The sequence below is a fragment of the Alosa pseudoharengus genome, unplaced genomic scaffold (assembly GCF_046254945.1).
Source record: "Alosa pseudoharengus isolate Yale_2024_CS ecotype anadromous, Long Island Sound unplaced genomic scaffold, YU_APseudo_1.1 YU_APseudo_1.1_scf_6, whole genome shotgun sequence".
NCBI classification, from domain to species: domain Eukaryota; kingdom Metazoa; phylum Chordata; class Actinopteri; order Clupeiformes; family Clupeidae; genus Alosa; species Alosa pseudoharengus.
Genome location: NW_027468848.1, coordinates 38,006,090 through 38,027,454, shown reverse-complemented (window position 1 = coordinate 38,027,454; position 21,365 = coordinate 38,006,090). Strand labels below are relative to the sequence as shown.

The 21,365-nt window shown below is 41.0% G+C and overlaps 1 protein-coding gene across 1 annotated transcript in view; it reads left to right on the top strand.

The window, feature by feature from the left end:
* Window positions 1–21,365, top strand: part of ksr2 (kinase suppressor of ras 2) — a 78,661-nt gene that overhangs the window by 47,750 nt on the left and 9,546 nt on the right. The window contains exons 7-16 of the mRNA XM_076269948.1: window positions 3,790–3,859; window positions 5,188–5,271; window positions 5,894–5,979; window positions 6,805–6,825; window positions 7,064–7,170; window positions 7,866–8,034; window positions 8,825–8,866; window positions 9,350–9,416; window positions 11,347–11,395; window positions 13,012–13,379. Of these exons, the coding sequence (XP_076126063.1) occupies window positions 3,790–3,859; window positions 5,188–5,271; window positions 5,894–5,979; window positions 6,805–6,825; window positions 7,064–7,170; window positions 7,866–8,034; window positions 8,825–8,866; window positions 9,350–9,416; window positions 11,347–11,395; window positions 13,012–13,379 (1,063 nt within the window). The remainder of the gene's footprint in view (window positions 1–3,789; window positions 3,860–5,187; window positions 5,272–5,893; window positions 5,980–6,804; window positions 6,826–7,063; window positions 7,171–7,865; window positions 8,035–8,824; window positions 8,867–9,349; window positions 9,417–11,346; window positions 11,396–13,011; window positions 13,380–21,365) is intronic.

Below are 21,365 nucleotides of genomic sequence, written 5' to 3'. Positions count from 1 at the left end.
GGAGAATATTCGTTTGGCTGTTGAGTTCAGATCAACAGTCTTTCAGTCTGTCAACAGTCTTTTTCAAGTATCGCTAACCCATCTTTAACACAAAGCCACTAACACTTAACACTAAATAGACAATAGAGGTAGAGTTATATATGGAAACTACATACTACACAACGGAAAACTACATACACATATGCAACACACACGCACACATACACACACATACACATAGGGCCCTATCTTGCCGATCTAAAACGCATGGTCCTGGCGAATAGCTTAAATAAATGTAGGCGTTTGTCCAGTCCACATTGGGGTGGTTTTGTTATCAACGGGCTCCTGGTGCAAAAAAGGTTTGTCATATGTTTCTTAATCCGTCATGAATCAACATCCTTTAAACTAATAAAAATGACATCTTTCATTCCCTTTAACAGCAGGCAGCGCAACTTTAAACAGTGCATTGGTATTTTGATAGTTAGTGGCGCATTTGAAGGAATCAGCCTGCATGCGAGACTGTATGGAACAGGTATTCCACTAAGCTATGCTTTACTAAAACCTAGCAGAGCCTACACGCATCTGCACTCATCTATTATTTAAACTCATAGGCAAAGTGAAACTAACTTCACCAAGGTGTCATAGTCAACGACAAAACAGTTATTACTTTCACTATTGACTGACAATGGGTTACCATCAAAAACATAGCCTGAAAAAAGCAACACTTACCCCAATAATGTTCGAAAGACTGAATAAAAAACCTAAGGACATTTATCCTGCAGAGGACTTGCTGCTTACATCTTCAACTGTGCTTCATATGCGCCTTTCACTGTAGACCAGGTTTTTCTTTGTGAGTCAATGCTTTTTAGATGGTGTAAGATAACGATTTTTAGATCACGCGCCACATCATACCTTATGTCGTTAATTGCCACACCCCTAGGTACATCGTGTAATAAATAACTTTGCGTTGTGATAAGAATACGCTATGCACTGAGTTTTAGATCGCCAAAATAGGGCCCATAATAACTCTATCTCTGTCACTTATTCTCACAGTCTCACAAACGTTCACACACACATACATACACACACACACACACACACACACACCAGTGACCCTGCCTTCACATCCCCTTCTGTCCTGCCTGCCCTTCTGGAATGGTCGGTTAGAATGTCTGATTAAGGAAGCGGGTCATTAGGAAGGGGAAGGAGGTTCTGATGGCGACTTCATTAAGTGGGGGGGGGGGGGAAGGAGCAGAGCAGACAGAGGAGGCCATCAGTGAATTGTACTGCTACTGCTGCTGCTGCCGGTGGTGCTGCCAATGTCTGGCGCCCTCTCATCCTGCAGGCCTTCCCATCAGCCATCCATTACAGAGCCTCCTGGGGTGGGGAGGCAAGGAGTGGGGACCACTGGGGGAGAAAGGGGGGACTGGGAGAGGAGAGAAAGAGAGGGAAGAGGATAGAGTGAGGGAGGGAGGGAGGAAGAGAGGAGAGGAGAGAAAAAAGCATAACTAGAAAGGAAAGTGGGGGTGATGAGACAAGGAGAACGGGAGGAAGATGGGAAGAGAGGAGAGAGGGCTGACTGGGATGGGAGAGATGGAGGGAGAGAAGAGAGGATAGGAGGATAGAGAGAGGAGAAGAGGAGAGAGGGAGGGAGGAAAGCAGGAGAGAAGAGAGGAGACAGGGGCATGGTGGTGGGCTTGCGTGCTAGTTGGACGGATGGCTGGACAGACCTCTGCACAAACGGGCCCTTAATCGATAATGATTATACTGACTGATGAGGTTTTTCATGGGTAGAAGGAAAACAAGCAAACACACACATACATACACACACATATGCATGCACACACAACCCTCCCCCCCAACACACACACACATACACATCTATTAGGTTAGCAAAACAATTAATCTGAAACACATAAAGCAAAAACACCATTTGTATGTAGGCTTTCATCTGTTCGTTGTGAATTCAGGTGTATGGGAAAACAGTATAACATGCTTTCTACATTTAGATTATTGCCATCAGGAGGCCCTGCGTACAACGGAGTATTAGGGCCACACATGAAGAAGAACTTGACTTTAAAGTCGACATGTAGACATTAAACTCAACATTTTGAGAATAAAGCTGAAATATCATGTCAACTTTAATCTCGACATTTCAGAGAATATGGTGTTTCAGCACAGTAATTCAGCAAAATTGATTTGGGGAAATTATTTGGAAATTAGGCCTTACAGTATTGAATAATATTTCATTGTGAGAATGCTTTACATGTACTTCACTTTCACTTCACTTCAATGAGTGTGTTGTGTTCCTCTGTGTTTCACCTTGACCTTGACTGCTTCTCTGTGTATGTATACATGTTACTGCAATATGCTTTTTTGTCCATGTATTCTTTTGAGTGCCTACACCTCCCTTTCTAGGTATATCTGTTGGTGTGTGTATATGTGAAAAACCTTATTCTTCTGGATTTTGCTTGTGATGTTGCTGCTGCGTCTCTTGCATGACTGAGGTCTTGCACTCATATTGAGCAGAATGAGGCCATTTGCAAGAAGAAGCACTTCCTCCCTTGACTGAAATAGGGGGTTGGATGAATACTTGGCTAAATTAGAGATAGTGGGGGGAGAGAGGAAAGGTAAAGAGAGAGAGAAAGAGGGAGAGAGAGAGGGGCTGAGCTACAAATGTCCTACATCTACAGTACATTATCCATGTTTTTTTGGCACTATATTCATTCTGTTTATCTATGCTATGAATGTATGTTGTGGAACCATTCCATTAAAGGGACCACATGAAGGTCACTGGGAGATTGAGTTTGTGTGTGTGTGTGTGTGTGTGTGTGTGTGTGTGTGTGTGTGTGTGTGTGTGTGTGTGTGTGTGTGTGTGTGTGTGTGTGTGTGTGTGTGTGTATGTGTTTGTGTGTGATTGAGAAATGTAATACTGGTGCTTCATAGGTGCTTCAGTTGAGAGTGGTCTGTGTGTGTGTGTGTGTGTGTGTGTGTGTGTGTGTGTGTGTGTGTGTGTGTGTGTGATGCACACAATACATACTAATGGCTTTCTTTTCGCCTTTCATTTTAGTGTCTTACATGGAATTTAAAATGCAATATTCTACATTGTCCCTTTTACGTTTGAGTGTCTGTGTAAGTATAGTGAAAGTAGATTGATGGATTTTTGATAAATGTATAAGAATGTGATCATTTCATTTTGCAGATTATTGTATTCCTCCCTGCGTTTGTATTTTTCTACTGTCTAAATCACTTGAGTTGGATCATGATGTGGCTGCGATTCATTTTAGCTTAGTTGACGACTAAAACCATAACTTTTTTTTTAACAAATGTTAGATTTCATGTTACACGAATGTCAAAAGTCAAAAGTTTTCTTTAACCTTCAGGAGATGTGCATTCTGTAGAATGTGAAATCCAATTATAGTTGATTGGGAAATGCCATGTGCAGCTTTGGCAATGAACTGAGCATCTTCAAAACATATACATTTTCTAAAATGTCATTTATTGCACAAAGTATTTCTCTCTTAGAAATACTTAGGCTCTTAGGTTTTGGTGATTACGGTATTGACCAATCCAATTGCTGCATTTGTGGCCAGAGCTCTCATATGCAGATTTAAACCCTTTAAAAGACTCAATAACATGTCACTCTGTGTTTGTTTGTGTGTGTGGTGTGTGTGTCTGTGTGTGTGTGTGTGTGTGTGTGTGTGTGTGTGTGTGTGTGTGTGTGTGTGTGTGTGTGTGTGTCTCTCTGTGTGTGTGTGTGTGTGTGTGTGTGTGTGTGTGTGTGTTTGTTTGTTTGTCTCTTTGCAACAGACACTCTCTTAGTGCCTCGATGGTCCCCACAAATTCCTCGCCGAGACCTCGGAAACTCTATCAAACACAGGTAAGCAGGCCACAGGGGTTGGTGGGTGGGTTCAGCACAGCTATCTCTCATGTCAAAATGTCAGCTCGAATAAGTGGCACTTACACAGCTGTTTTTGTATGTCTGTTCATAGTTTGACACTTTGTTATTCTAAGTGCCACTGATCTCTGAAGACAAAAAGCAACAACCTTTTGTTGCGCTGACTGTTCAACATGTGTGGGTGTAAGCATTGTGAAAGTTGTTCATTTGTTCGATACAAATGGAATGTTGTCTCCTGTATAATTACATCAGGTGCAACTTCATGTGGAAAAAAGAGTATCTTTCTCATACCTGGAGGAGTTTGAAGAACAGGGTATGATCACTCTGACTGTATATTAGCACTCTATCACTGTCATAGCTTTGTGCAAACTCATATCTGGTTATGATCTGGGGGGGGGGTGTAGAAAGTAGAAAAAAAATTGAAGAGAAATGGAAATCGAGACCTGTGTTTAACTCCGAGGAGCGCAGACACGCCACTTGGCCTCCGCTGGGTGAAGTCGATATTAAATTGTGTTTTCATTTGGATTAGTCGATTCAGAGGATCTAATGAAAATATTTTGATTCTGTCAGCTCGCGTTAGTCATATTCCATTACCCACGAGTGTGGCCCTCTTATCGTCTCTTATCACGGTGGCGGCGGCAGCAAACCGAAGACAACCCCTAGCCCTCTCCAAAGACTTTGTCTTGCCACTACGCCACCCTCGCAGTCAATTGTTGGTTTTTTTATTATTATTATTATGGTTATTGCTGGGCGCACTGTTGGTTTGCTAATGCTAATTGCTAATCCATGGCAGAGATAGTGAGATGTGTTTTGCGTATGTGAATGTGAGAATCTGAAGGCCCCGTGGGAGGCATCCGAAGCTAATGAGTTTAGCCTTAGCGTTAGCGCTATGGCTATTGTATGAGGGAATATGCGTATAGGCATTCGGCCACAATGAAGCTTTCACGTTGAATTGAATGGCATTCAGGCAGAATTGAATTATGGCATTTTTTTTTAGATTAGAGGAAAAATACTACATTTAGAAGAGGCCACACGCATCGATCTTTGAATTAAAAGGTTATTTCGGAAGTGTGCTGCTTGCTATAGCAGATGCTACTTGTCACTCTGACAGACTCAGAAACAGTCAAAAGGTCAGAGCATGCTTGTATGTTATCTCTCTCTCTTTCTCTCTCTCTCTCTCTCTTTCACACAAACACACTCTTTCTCTCTAGGTGTGTTTTCTTTCGGGGCGGTGTGGGTGCTATCGTAAACAGATTGAAATGTGTGTCTATCACTGTTTCTAAGCATTCATGTGGTTTGTGTGCCTACAGATTTTCCACCAAATATTGGATGTCTCAGACATGTACAGTTTGCGGAAAAGGAATGTTGTTCGGACTAAAATGTAAAAACTGCAAGTAAGTCTGAGTAAAACCTTTGCTTATTGACAGCTTCAAAGAGAACTTGAAGGATTATCCATCAGACCTCGATAAGTAGTCTGCCAGGAGTTGCTTTTGAACTTTGACAAAGAACCGCATTTTAAATCTTCTTTAAAAGTCTGTTTGGGCGCCATTATTTTGTTCATTGCAGGCTATTAAACATTCTGACTAGAAAATTTGTCATAGTAATTACACCTGAAGTTGCAAATTAGGTATAATTACCACTATCATCAAAAACAGATTATATGAATAAATTAACTGTGTATTAATTTTAACCACTGCTGAATGTGATGGTTGATATGAAAAGTAGTTATGTCAGGAGGAGTGTGTGTGTGTGTGGGGGGGGGGGGGTCTGCTGATGTTCCGTAATGTATTTACTTTCATAGTCAAATTTGTGTGTGTGTGTAATGTGTGTAAGTATGAGAGTATTTAAGTGTGGTGTGTATGTTTGTGTGTATGTACATGTATGTTTGTGTGTGTGTGTGTGTGTGTGTGTGTGTGTGTGTGTGTGTGTGTGTGTTTGCACGTCCATGTGTTTGTCTACAGTATGTATGTGCTGTGTGTGTTTTATACATTAACTTTGACCTACTTTGGCAATTAGGTTGAAGTGCCACAATAAATGTACCAAAGAGGCCTCCCCATGCCACCTGCTGATCATGCCTCGCGGAGGTAGGGTTTCACCGGCAGGTAGTGATGTTTCTCTCCTAATGCTGGGTAGGCACCTTTAAACTCTCTTGGATCCAGACCATCATGTAGAATACCAATCAATATGCTATAGACTGTTACTGAATTATACTATAATGTTTGATGTTACCTGTATGGGCTTCAATAAAATAGAGTTACAATGACAAATATTATATATATTATATTGTATGTGTTTTATTGCATGTGTTATTGTAAGTGTTATATGTGTAATAATGTTGTACTAGTTACAGAGGAGTAATTAACAAAGGATTAATCATTGGTTGCTTTATGCTTTGTTGATTAGTTTTGGGAACACAGACACATCACATTGTTTTGATAGTGATGTGCACTTGTTTTCTGTGTTGCGATAACAGTGCACAACAAGAAATTACATATTTTGACAACATTATTATTTCCTGTGGTATTGCATTGTTGTGTTATTATGACCTAGATTAGTGATTTACATTATTGATTGAACTTTTGACCTGAACTCTTTTTAGGGCCAAATCTACCAGCTAATAAGCAATAAATATATGACCATATTATAATCGGTAGCATTATTAGCTGCAGCGGAACATATACTGTACATAGATTAGCCCAGATTAGCTTACATTAGTAGTTGGAGCAAAAGTAATAAAGTAGTCCTTACAATTTCTGTGATTACTGGCCCCTTATCTTACTCTTTATGCAGAGCAAAAGGCATTCCGTTAATACTAGTTCCTGTAGAGCTGAATTCACTTTTGATATTTTTTTCATTTTTTCTTCTTCCTTTTCACCTGTACCTCTCCCACGTCATACCCTCCCTGCTTCAATTTTTTGCTTTTAAAGACCATCAAGGAACATCTCAAGGTAATATGATCGATTTATAAATGCTTTTACTGAGTGTGCAGGGACAATATTTGTTACATTTGTCACTCCAATCTGGTCAGACCTTTTTTTAATAGATTAAAAAAAAACCTCTTTGACATTAATTGATTCACATTGACAATCTTCCCCCACAATGTTTGTACACTGTTTTCCCCTCACAAATGGGGATGACTAATGTTTTGTTTGGGGCCTGGGCGCCCGTGTTTTTGTTTTCACACAGCTCGATTAGTCAGGACCGAGTCTGTACCTTGTGACATCAACAACCCCCTTAGGTACACAGACCTGCACATCAGCCAAACGCTCCCAAAAACCAACAAAATCAACAAGGTAGGTCCCTCTGATGGAAAAAAAACTCTAGCTGGATAGTTTTTAAACTAAACTAAGCATATCTCACCAGAAGCAAGCATAAGAGCTTTTGATTTGCCATGTTCTTTAGAAGGGTTTGTGACTAGTGTCCTCATCCTCACGTCATCTGCTCTCCACATTTGTATGTCGTGGGAGTGGAAGCTGCTGAGAGACGTCTAATGAGTAAAGCCAACCTCAATGATATCTCAGCAAGGCCATTATATGGGGGATGAGGCAGAGAAGACATAATAATTAATGTCTTTCATTTACTTGAGTCAATAGAACCCACAGCTTCAGAAGGGGTTATTACTAGATATGTCCAAGAGAAGAGTCCTTTTAAGAGTCTGCTCTACAACATGGCACATTTTTAATTAGTTACAGTCATAGTACAGTGTTCCTTGTACTCTATATCTACTCTTGTATTGTATATCTAATACCTTATGCCTACCTAACCTAATGTGTGCATGAAACATAAAACTGTGATGGTGAGAAATAAAAAGAGCAAAATATGTGCAAATGTTTACCATCATTATCTGATAGAGGATTAAGGAAGACTGAAAAGGTACTCTCTATTTCTCTCCTGTGTCTCTCTTTCTCTCTCTCTTATTTTTCTTCTCTCTCTCTCTCTCTTTCAATCTCTCTCTTTTGCTCTCTCTTTCTTTTCCTGTCTCTCATAGGACCACATCCCTGTTCCGTACCAGCCAGATTCCAGCAGTAACCCTTCCTCCACCACATCCTCCACTCCTTCCTCACCAGCTCCTCCTCTTCCTCCCAGTGCTACGCCTCCATCACCTCTACACCCCTCCCCTCAGTCGGCACGGCAACAGAAACCCTTAAGCCTAACAAGTATGTCATATTCCTCTTCCTCCACCTCAGTCACTGCCTTTTGAAAAGAGTGAATACTTACACTGGTATCACATTGAGCAGCAGCGTGTAGGCAGACTCTCTTGGTGGGCTTGTTGCATTGCTAACATGACTGGCTCCTTTTAAACTCAGCTTCAAAACTAGGTGCACATTGGTAGTAGTGGGTTCAGATAGGTGTGTGGGGGGGGTGCTCATTTCTGATGCAGCTAAGATGAAGAAGCCCAGTCACGGCAGAGCCTGTGTGTGTGTGTGTGTGTGTGTGTGTGTGTGTGTGTCTGTCTGTCTGTCTGTATATGTGTCTGTGTGTGTGTGTGTGTGTGTGTGTGTGTGTGTCTGTCTGTCTGTCTGTATATGTGTCTGTGTGTGTGTGTGTGTGTGTGTGTGTGTGTGTGTGTGTGTGTGTGTCTGTCTGTCTGTCTGTATATGTGTCTGTGTGTGTGTGTGTGTGTGTGTGTCTGTCTGTCTGTCTGTCTGTATATGTGTCTGTGTGTGTGTGTGTGTGTGTGTGTGTGTGTGTGTGTGTGTGTGTGTGTGTGTGTGTGTGTGTCTGTCTGTCTGTATCTGTGTCTGTATCTGTGTGTGTGTGTGTGTGTGTGTGTGTGTGTGTCTGTGTGTGTGTGTGAGTGTAGGAATACATCTGACTGCCGTGACACTTGAAGGCTCCTCTTGAGTTTCTTAGCTTTTCACACCACTGTCTTTTCTTGTGTGTCTGTGTGTGTGTGTGTGTGTGTGTGTGTGTGTGTGTGTGTGCGTGTGTGCGTGTGTCTTGCAGCTTCTCATTACTTCAAATACAAGCAGCAGTTCATCTTTCCTGGTAAGTGTGTCATAATTGATCATTACCTCTTCCCATAATGCACTACAGCACACCTCAGAGGACTCTTTTGATGTGACAACCCAACACCCCAACCACCTCCACACTCAACACCCTTAGCACCCATCCCACCTCAGCCCCCATCTTTTTTTAAGGAGTATTTTACGCCTGCAGCAACCTGCTAGAAGCCTCCATTAGGGGCCTTAATAAAAGACCTTTCAGGAGCAGTTCTACCCAGATAAATCAAGCCAACCCTTGTGTTTTTGCTGAAATGAAAGCAAGGGTTTTTTAATCAAATGCACTGAATTGCGCCATGGCACTTAATGCCCATGTTATCAAACCCTAAGTGTTGTCCTGGTGAAACTGGGAGAGTGTCCCCACCTCCTCACACACACACACCCCTATCCCTATTCCCCCGAGACCGGTTTAATGTTTTTATTTATTTGTTGTTTGTTTGTTTATTTTGTTTGTTTACTTATTTAACAGACGTGGCCCCAGAAGTTCCCACCAGAGCACCACAGGTCATTCTGCACCCTGTTCTATCTGAGCCTGTGTGAGTATCCCCTTTTAATCGTTTGTTTTGGATGTTTGTTTGTTTGTTTCCTTTGTGAGATTTTAGTTTAAGCTTATCGTTAATGTGTCTCAGACAAACACAGAGCCCACTGAGGGATTTTGTGATGTGTTTGTAATGTGATTGTAGATAGTGACAAAGCATAAAACAGCTGAAAGAAAGATATTGAATTGATATTGATAATGAATTAATTAGAACTGTCATGAATTAAAATCAGCCAAAACATTTTTTGTTAATCTATATAGCTGTTTTTCTGTCCCATTTGGTGAGTTACGTGCTATTTTCTCACAAAGATTTCTTTAAAAGAGCCCATCTGGATTGTTGTTTTTGTAAAAGAATAGGCTTTATTTTGCGGTGTTTATTTGAAGTGCAGCTAAAGTGTCACCACCAACACTTAGTAGCTTTGTCCTCTCTCTGAAAACAACACCCCAAAAACAACAAAAAAATCATTCATTTTTCCCACTCCCCAGACCACTTTGTTTTTTTTTTTTCACAAGTCTGTGGAGTGCTAGTTATGTTTTTCACAGTCATCTAATACCGAAGGTCTCCACACACAGAGACTCATCGCACATCTCAGCATGATACACTCTCTAGCTGTAGGATTCACCAGACTAGTTCGCTGAACAGGGATTTATGTCCAGGTAAAGCTGTATAAAATGTAGGCATTGCTGTTTTTTTCATCGTTTGTTTTTTCTCCTCAGAAAAGTATCCCGTGTAGTCTCTCCAACTGTGTATTAGGTTATGTCAACAAATACAAGAAATAATAATAATAATAAAAACCTATTGTGTATTTATGTATGCGTGACTGCATACCATATACATATACAAAGGCATTGGCTTTAATGGGTAATATATGTCACTATTGTAGGTCAGAGCATTTCTATACAGGACCAGAGCTGACCGACTCACATTAAACATCATTTTCGTATTAGTGAAATTACTGGAGCACAAGACACTGGAGTGGCAAACATTGTGATGTGCACATGTAGACTTTGGGCAAATGCTGGAATGGCCTTTAGTTTACGCTACAGTTGGACTGACGCCGAGATCCCTGTTTGTCTCTTAAAATCCTGTCAGAGACTAAAAAAAGACAGAGAATGTCTCAGAAACAGCACACTGACAGTGATGCTAAAGATAAGAAAGTCTGTGTTCTGAAGTACCATTGCAGTGTTTGCCATTCATAGAAATAGGAGTAAGAGGAGGTTCATATCAAAGTCACCTTTTGGTCAAATGAGAAATTAGTCACTTAGAACTGCTTGCACTGTAAGACTGGTGGTGAAGAGAGATGACTGTAAACTGAGATGACTGTTTCCCATATTTCATACTTAGTGTCCCTTTTTAATACGCACTTCAAAGATAATGAATTGATTGCTCCAGTAGATTGCTTAAATAAGTATGTTGAAGTAAACATAAATAAGTATGTTGAAGTAATTTGTAAACATCTAAAATAGTCTGCTAACTCTGATATGTCTACTTCATACTTCAACTTCTACTACTTACTACTATTATCATTACAACTGCTACTGTTATTTAATCAATCATTTCTATGATCGTGTTTGCCTCTTAATTGATCAGTGATGTTAGTTTTGACATTTAGCTATGATTAGGTGTCTAATAGGGCAAATCCTATAAGGAAGACATGATCTGAGGTGACAGAAATCACTTTTTTGGGTTTGGTGCACTAAATATGTGGAATTGCTGTTCACGCTAACTCCTGTGAACATATATGTATTAAGGTTAAGCATAAAACATGTTATCCACCTCAAAGGAATTAAGCTCAAATGACCCAGAATTGAAGTACGCCTGAGTGAAATGCCATGAATCATGTTGCCGAGCGATTTGGAGCTAACCATCTGTCAATCTTCTTTTCCTGCCACCCTTCCATTTTACCTTACAAATGACCTGCTCTCAGTAACACCGGAAACCCTCTCCTGCAAATCGAAGTGGAGCCCACATCAGATGTGAGTGGTTTACGTTGATTTTGTAGAGAAGATGCTCATACATTAGACAGTTAGTTTGTTGTTGTTGTTGAAAATTCAGTTTCACAAACTCCGTGCTCTGTACCTGATAATGAGTGTCATTAATGGTATACACAATACAGTAAAACAGTGTGCTGCTTCGGTCATTATCCAATGTCTTATGAATAGCTATGTTAATGACTTAAAGGTAAAAACAAAAGACAAAGTTCGCACACCAGAACAGCTCCCAGAGTTAAAAGAAAATCAAACAGGGTGTTCTTCAGGCTCTTTTGTTTTTACCTTTTAGTATACTTTGTACTGCACCTGGCCTGAACTTCGGTGGGATGTGCACACAACCACTTTGACTTTATGTTAATGACTTGTCAAACACAAATTCAAAACTCTGACTAGCACCCCAACCTCCTTTTTGTGTCTTGTACACCCCTGAGCATGTAGGCTGAACCGACAGTAAGCATTGTAAATACCAACTTTTTTAATACCAGCTGATAATGGTATGGATTTGGATCAGGTCTGGATTGATTACTCGTACCAGTCCACGTAAAACTATATGAAATGTAAGCTTTTTTTAGGACCAGGGCACCAATTGTTTCTCCCTTTGAAAACAGAATAATTTTAATTTCAGTTCGTTCTGAGCAAAAACATAATTTTTTCGTTCCCGTTCCAGTGTTCCAAGGCATCACCTCTAAATGGAAACCGGTCAGAGCGTTATTAAAGAACCGTTAATAAAGTTCCTTTAAAAATGGCATTGCCTTTACAAATTGATTTATGGCAGGTGACACAATACCATAAGCTTTTTTTCTGCACAACAGCCTTAAAGCTTAAATCAAAGCACATTAGATATCAAGGCCAACTGTTAAAAATACCGTGCCTGAATTCAGGTGTGGGCCTACCCTATTATACAGTAGCCTTCAGTGATTCATAAATTCTGACTTAACTCATCCTATACAGGGTCTGGGAAACACTATGTGTGCAGGTGACTTTCCAAACCAGACTTTTGAATATTATTCAAAGATACTGCAGGTGTGGAATGATAAACAACATTATTAACCGGTTATCTAAAATGTAAAATAGTATAGTATATAGTATATATACTCTTTTGATCTCGTTAGGGAAATTTGGTCTCTGCATTTATCCCAATCTGTGAATTAGTGAAACACACTCAGCACACAGTATACACACAGTGAGGTGAAGCACACACTAATCCCGGCGCAGTGAGCTGCCTGCAACAACACAGCGGCGCTCGGGGAGCAGTGAGGGGTTAGGTGCCTTGCTCAAGGGCACTTCAGCCGCTTCCTACTGGTCGGGGTTCGAACCGGCAACCCTCCGGTTCCAAGTCCAAAGCGCTAACCAGTAGGCCACGGCTGCCCGAAATAGCGTTTTCACTCCGAAACAAGTGAAATGGGTTTTGTTCCAGTTACGTTCATCCACACATTTTTTTTGTTACCAGTTTTCGGTTACTTCGTACCGTACCGTTCGTACCGTTTCTAATTCCTGCTGAAAACCCATGTTCCCTGAACCTATTTGGGGGAAGATCTGTTTTGGATTCAGCTTTTGTTTGTATGTTCAGTCTCTGCTGGCCTTCTGTTTTCACCCCTCAGAACGAGGAAGGGAACGACGAGGCGGATGACTCAGCGGACGAGTTCGAGGAGATGAACCTGTCGCTGCTCTCGGCCCGCAACTTCCCGCGCAAGGCCAGCCAGACGAGCATCTTCCTGCAGGAGTGGGACATCCCCTTCGAGCAGCTAGAGATCGGCGAGCTCATCGGCAAGGGCCGCTTTGGCCAGGTCTACCACGGCCGCTGGCACGGCGAGGTGGCCCTCCGTCTCATCGACATCGAGCGTGACAATGAGGATCAGCTCAAGGCCTTCAAGCGCGAGGTGATGGCGTACCGGAACACGCGCCATGAGAACGTGGTGCTGTTCATGGGCGCGTGCATGAATCCACCGCACTTGGCCATCATCACCAGGTGAATCACGCAAGCATGCACGCACATGCACACACACTCACACACATACAAACACACACACAAACCCATACACACACACACACACACACACACACACACACACAGACATACACACCAGATAGGACAGTCACATACACAGGTTGTTTTACCTGTGAGGAACCTGATGACCACTGTGTTAATTGGAGTGTTTTGCTGTGATGCCATGAATAGCCAGAAAGGGAGAGACAGAGAGAGATCAACAGCAATTTAAAATGCCAAATATCCATGCTGTTTTGTATATTTATGCCATAAGACAGGTAATCAAAACAGTAGGGTGTATATGGCTAAGGATAGATCTTATGTAAGCTAAAGCTTTAATAATTAATTTGGCATGGCAACTGAATGAAGTAAAGAAAGTGGTTTTATATGATGTCATTGAAGATACTATCTTCAAAGAGCTCTGAATGCACAGGAAGTAGCATTTCTGCACTCTTTACTGTCATGTTTGTAGTTTACTGTCATACCTGATGTCACATATTACAATGAATATGATTGAACACCCCACTCATTGCTCTAACACACGTCATCGTAACAGGGACCCCCCACGGCTTGATTTATTTGCTCGTCATGTATTTGAACAATGCTCTGTGTGAAGTAGGATGTATTTCTGTGTGCTGAGGTGTACAGTAATGAGAGATCAAATGATTGCCATGGTAGTAGATGAGAAAGGGGACCAATTGGTTACCCCAAAGACCCCTTTCTATCTATACTAGGGACACATTATATGTACACAATTGTGTGCCTACACTTGTGCATTTAAAGTTTTGATGTGTGGAAACTTGCAGATGTAAATATAATTTGTGACATTGTGGGTTAATATCACTTCACCTCCTCTCCTCTAGTAAAAAGGGTCCCTTGTCCTTCGGATTTTGTCTTGACTGCATCCACTACCCCTTCCCTTCTTAGGACAGTGGGTTACTGAATGACCCCCCCCACACACACACACACACACACACACACACACACACACACACACACACACACACACACACACACACACTCAAACATATATGCACGCACACACACTATTTTTAGAGAGTTTGTGCCTGAACCAGGGTGTGTACGAGGCTGTTAACGGCCAAACAGCCAAACGTTTCAGTGCTGGAGGATAGAGCAGTGGCAAGGCCTTGCGTTGCTTCGTGTTCTGTCGTGTTGATTTCCTGTGTCTGCCCTCTCCGTGCTCCCTGCCCGTCTGTGTGCCCAACTGGCTCATGGCCTTTACTCTGAGCCCTAGCCGAGCTCGTTATCTCCACATTAGCCCCTTTAGACTGCCCGCCCGCCTGCCTGCTCACTTTGGGGTGCTTTCAGATAAACTCAAAATATCTCTTTCAGAAAGTTACTCTAGGATGAAGTCTACTGCCTCTGTTTTGAAATATGGCTTTGTTGTCTTGTCTTTTGTTTTGCTCACACACTTCTTGTGCACTAAATATCCCACCAAAAGTACCAAATTTAAATTCTGGGTAAAGTGCAAGGGTTGGGTCAGATTACTTTGAAATGTAATCCATTACTGACTACAAATTACATGGCAATTTTTGTAATCAGTAACGTAATCAGGATTACAAAAAAACATGTAACGTAATCTGATTACTTTAGGATTACTTTTAGATTACTTCAATAAATATGTCCGTTAAGTAAAAGACACCACCACTGAATTGATGAAAGAATTCTCATTTTATTTTTCTGTTTATTATTTCATTACATCTAAGAAATCTCTTTGCTCTGAGCAAAGCATTCCTGTGTGAATTAACTGATCTTTTCTTCCAAAAATCTTAATGTAGCCCCTTGTTTTAGTGTTACCATTTACTTTGAGGTCACCAGATCCCATTGTCTGAAAAACACCCAAAACTAATACATTTCTATAGCTATTCTCCACTTTGGGGGTGGTATTTTGGTGGTTGAAATTTTCCCCATCCCAAAATTGATCACTTAGTCATCATGGATGTGATCATGGATCACTATTCTCCAAACATGCACAACTCAGCTTAACCTTTATAAGGGCACACCTGGACAATGAATTTAGCTTTCGCTGGATTTTTTTGACCCAGGACATGGCCTGAGATTGAATGCCACCATGTCCATTTCAATTGTGGGGGTGAGAAAATTATTCCTTTGGGATGTTTTTCAACCAGGGGGACCTGGTGACTTTCTCAAAGTAAACGGTAACACTAAAACAAGAGGCTACATTAAGATTAGGAGGAAAAGATCAGGCAGTGTGCCGAGAGACCTGCCCCAATAGTAAATAAGTTAGTAAGTATAGATACTCTTTTGATCCCGTGAGGGAAATTTGGTCTCCCAATCCGCGAATTAGTGAAGCACAGTGAACACACAGTGAGGTGAAGCACACAATGAGCACACAGTGAGGTGAAGCACACACCAACCCGGAGCAGTGAGCTGTCTGCTACAACGGCGCTCGGGGATCAATGAGGGGTTAGGTGCCTTACTCAAGGGCACTTCAGCCGTCGATGTGGGCATGGGAGAGCAGTGCTCAACCACTTCCCCCGCCCAAATTTTTTCTACTGGTCGGGGATCGAACCGGCAAGCCCGAAGCTTGTCGAATTAAAAAATAACTAGGCTATCATCAAAAAGTTGCATTGCTTGCATGATAAAATGTAATCAGGTAATCCCCAACAATGTAACTGTAATCTGATTACACAATTTTTTTATTGTAATCTGGGCTGATTATAGTTACTTGATTTTTGTAATCTGATTACGTAATCCAGATTACATGTAATCCGTTACTACCCAACCCTGTGGACAACAAACAAAAATTAACTAGGGGAAGCTGTGGTGCAAGCAGCAGCACCGTGCCACACTTAGGTCTGGGTGAATTTAACTCTGTCCACAAAATTTGAGGTCGGGAAATTTGGTTCGGCCATTGGCTATTTCATGCCTCTGATTGGTTAGATCTATCGAGTAATGTGCAGAGCCCCCTGTATTTTTCCCCTGTATCAGTTGAAACACACCCCATAATAATATCATAATGGTGCAGTATCAGACTCACACTCTGAATAGAATTGAGTATGGCTACGTAAGGCTAGAGGAACATTAGTAATGGGATGGTTTCATCAATGATAAAGAGTATTTATTAAGACTACTGTACGTATAGCACAACTATATTATTATTATTATATTATTTGACATTTAAGTGTTATTCTTGTATTGAATATATGTATTAAGTTATCACTGTAAAAACAACACCATTATGTAACTTGATGATGTCTTTCAATGCCCTGCCCTCTGGATAAATAAAAAAGAAGGCTGTTAAGTTTTAAGTTATAATATAACAGAAAAATTGATTTTCTCCACATCGTCTGCAACAGAAGTTTTGCATCTCTAAAACAAAGACATCCTTGAGAAGTTTTCAGACAATAGGGCTCAATGAGCTTGTCCGGTACATGACTAATGATAAAAAAATAATAATAATAAAAATGTTAAAAACACAAATAAGAAAGATTGTTAAAGGGAAGGGAAGGACTTAAACACATTTTCAGATGTGAAAGGTACTGTACGAGAGAATCAAGGATAGCAAACATGTGATGATCTCTGAAAGTTGAGCGTTTGTAGTCAGAAAGGTCATGAAGTTATTGCAAATATATTTTGTAGTGATGAAATGTTTGTTGTGTGTTTCTTTGGTTGGTCTTAAAAAAGTGTTTTCGAAGTTCATTTTTTTTACTTTTGCATTCCATCATTACTGTTGACAAGACAACTGAGAGCCGCTGCCTCTATCCTAGAAAACTTTGTAAGATGCAACAAAAAATCCCAAGGCTTGTGAAGCATCACATTTTCAAGTTGGCTGAAGACCTTTTGACTTTCGGCTGAGGGGGATTACTTTTACCTACAACCCCAAATCAGAAAAAGTTGGGACGTTGTGTAAAATGCAAATAAAAACAGAATGTGATAATATACAAGTCTTGTAAACTCATATTTAGGACATAGGACATAGATAACATATCAAATGTTGAAAATTAAGATTTTGACTATTTCATGGTAAATATATGTTCATTTTGAATTTGATGTCAGTAACATTTTTCAAAAAAAGTTGGGACAGGGAATGTTTACCACTGTGCTGCTTCATCTCTTCATTTAACAAAATTCTGTAGATGTTTAGGAACCGAGAAGACCAGTTGCTTGAGTTGTCCTGCCAAACATAGGATTTCTGTTGCTCGACAGTAGGAGGCATTCCTAATCATGTTTTTCATTTCATGGTGGACCTAATTTGACAGGTCTGGACTGCAGACAGGTCATTTTAGCACCTGGACTCCCATACTGTTTAAATATGGAATATATGATAGATGATAGAAATATAGATGTTGGGTTTTGGACTGAGTCCTAAAACAAGTTGGATACGTTGGATACTTGGATAGGCCCTCTCCTCTTTAGCCCAGAAATAATAGTCCAAAAATAATGGCACATTTGGATTGGTCTAATTACAGGACATTTTCCCCCCTTACCTCAGTTCATTTTAAACAAGCTCAGGCCCAGATATCTCTGTAACATATCTAAATACAATTTTGGCTGTTGAATGGTAAAGTTTACACTAGCATTTCTGAATTGAGTATCAAACTGTGCTTATAGACAATGGTTATCAGAGGTATTCTTGAGCTCATACAATTATTTTCTTCACATAAATAGGTCTGGTTTTAATGTAGTGCCATCTGAGGTTTTTCAGTTCTATCCCTAGTTTGCAAAGATTTCTCTGGATTCTCTGAATATTTTAATGATTATGTACTGTAGATCATTGGTTCCCAAAGGGTGGGTCGCAGAAGATTTTATTTGGCTCTCCAGCACACGCATTTGTTGTGTAATGGGCCTAACTTATACCAGGAAAGCTAACAGTTTTCTATTAGGATCTAGTTTGTTAACTACAGTCACGGCCCAATGCAATTTTGCATTTAGAATAGCTAAATAACTTTGCATTTAGAAAACCCGGTGCAATTTTGCATTTAGAATAGCTCTGAAGGGGGGGGGGGGGACGCGTCGCAGAGGGGACAGCGTGGACATCTCACTTGCAAAATGAAACATTTCTGTGGGGCGCCGGCCATGGACCTCGCAGTTGCAAAATTCAAGGGACATGAATCAGCCTTTTTGCACAAACATTAACGGGGCATCGAAAAGTTTGAGAACCTGTGGCCTAACACAATATTGGTGGTTCCATGTTTGCTCTGAAGTGAAATGGGTCGCGATGGTCTGTCATTTTTAAAAAAGTGGGTCCCCAGAAAAAAAGTTTGGGAAACACTGCTGTAGATGATGAACTCCCCAAGCACATTACAATTACATTGTTTCATGATTTGTCCACACAGGTTTACACAGAGTGACCCCTACGTTTTTACTTCTAAGAGATTTTTTCATATCCAATCATGTTGCCAGTTACCCTAATTGGTTGTGAAACATTCTTCCTTTCCAATCAAACATGTTGCTGGTAGCAAATTCAAAATGAACATATATTTTCCATGAAATAGTCAAATTTGTCACTTTCAAAATTTGATATGATCAATGTGATGTGTGATGTGATTTGATGTGTCCTTTTTGCAGCTAAATATGAGTTTACAAGATTTGCAGATTATTACATTCTGTTTTTATTCACATTTTACACAACATCCCAACTTTTTCTGATTTGGGGTTGTATAAGTATATGTATACTCCTGTGAGGGCACACAGTGAACACACAGTGAGGTGAAGCACACACTAATCCCATCACAGTGAGCTGCCTGCTACAGCGGCGCTCGGGGAGCAGTGAGGGGTTAGGTGCCTTGCTCAAGGGCACTTCAGCCTTGGATGTGGGCATGGGAGAGCAGTGTTCAACCACTTCCCCCGCCCACAGTTTTCCTACTGGTCGGGGATCGAACCGGCAACCCTTCGGTTACAAGCCCAAAGCCCTAACCAGTAGGCCACAGCTGCCCCCAACCAGCTAGTCAGGCCAGGCCACGGCTGCCCCCAGCCAACCAGTTGTATAAACCAGCTTAATTTTCAGGCATGCAACACTATCATTAAGATGACAACATTTTAATCTGTTCTATGGTGTGCCTTTAACACAAAAGTCTCGGGATGGCACTGAATGTTGCCAGACAAGATACTAAGCCAGATAAAACAGATTCTGTTTTTGAATCCTGCACCATAGCTTCCTTTCCCTTAGAGACAGAATTGTACGGCACTGCTGTGACAGGAATCGTTTTTACACTTCCAGCAAATATTTAAGGTTGTTTGTATTTTCATTAATGGTTTTGCAGTTATGCTCCCACAGATGCCATATACTATCACTGGTAGACTTAAATTATCCATAAGAAACAACTGTTCACTTCAAGGATGAATGTTTACAGAAGAAGTAAAAAAAATCCTTGTACTTTGGGATTATGGATTTAATAAATGCGTTGTTTGAAATTTTTCAATACAGGACACTCAAAAGACATTTTTGTTTACAAACAGTACGCTGTGCATGCTGATAGCAAAGCAACAGACATAAGTGATGGACTACACTTTCAGAGGAAAACAAAAAGCTCTGTTTTAAAGACAAAACACAAAGTGTTTCATCGCACTATCTGCATTCTAGTAAAAAAAGAACTCTCTACTTTGTACAGGAAAATGCATATTTGGGCTGAATTAATTCTGTATTTACCTCATTAAAATTCTGCAATGGCTGCTTATTTGCCTGTCAGAGAAAGAGAGAGAGAGAGAACGAATAAAAAAAGCCGTCAGACTTTTTCTGTATGTGTAAACTTGCTCTGAAAAATCCAGCGCTTCTTTCCCTGGCCTCTCGCACAGCAGATGGTATTATTTGAGGCCAGACTGTCACCCCTTCACATTCGCTGTGGAATTTGGACTCTGTGTTCATTCCCTTGCAAATCAGAATGCCACTGGGGAGAGAGGGAAAGAAAATGTGCCTTGGAGCACTGCTTCATTATCCTGTGCATGACTTGAACTGTACCCACACTGGGAGCCCATTGCCTATGGATGTGTACTTTTGGCCTCATAGTCAAGACGTGCCATGGCATGTTTTGTAAGTCTTGACAGGGCTGTCGTTGTTTGGCATGAACAGACAGACACACAAAGGGGGTGACTGGACATGACACGGCACGTCATTGTGGTTGTCTTATTTTATGGCTGTGGCCTTGCCAGAAATACAGAATTTGCCCAAAATTGCTGAATCATTTTTCCGTCATTTCTGCTTTGGCACAAAAAATGACACATTTCAGGATTCTTGGAAGCTTTGATAGAAATCATCTCTCTCTCTCTCTCTCTCCCTGTCTAATCTTTCTCTCTTACTCTCTCTCTCTCTCTCTCTCTCTCTCTCTTTCTTTCTTTGTCTAAAAGCCAGCTTGCATTCTGATGAATATCAAATTGAAATGTGCATTTCAGGAGATACCAGGATTTCATTAAGCCTCTAAGAGGGGAAAAAAAAAGTCATAATCATTCATTATAGAGCGTTTACCTGGAAGAACATCCGGACAAACAGGCAAGATTGAGGCTGAATTGAGAAAAATTGGATCCTGCCCTGAGATGCAATGTTTGAGTCTGTGGAACATAAACACTTAATATTGTTTACATTTGTCATGAGGAGCTCCACTTAGAGTGGGAATCTTCAGGCCAACATAAGAAGGGAGAAAAACAGGGTTTTCAGGATTTTCCATTTCTATAGAAAGGAAGAGAGGAAATGGTGGGATAGAATGATAATAGAAATGAAAGTGTCAGAGGGACAAAGGAGAGAGACAGAAGCATTTGAGGTTAGTTTGCTATTTCCTGTCTTGTAAATGTTGTTTACTTGAACATCAAAAGGAGAGGCCGAGCTCCTGTGGTCCTCTATCTAATTATGGGCTCTGGCGACAGGATGCAAGGGACTGCAGTGGGTCTGTGCACCATGTCGCGTCACCACGACGATCCTGTCGGCCATCAGGTGATCCCTCTCAGCGGGCGTCCGCTGACATCATCATCAGGATGTTTAACGGAATGTCA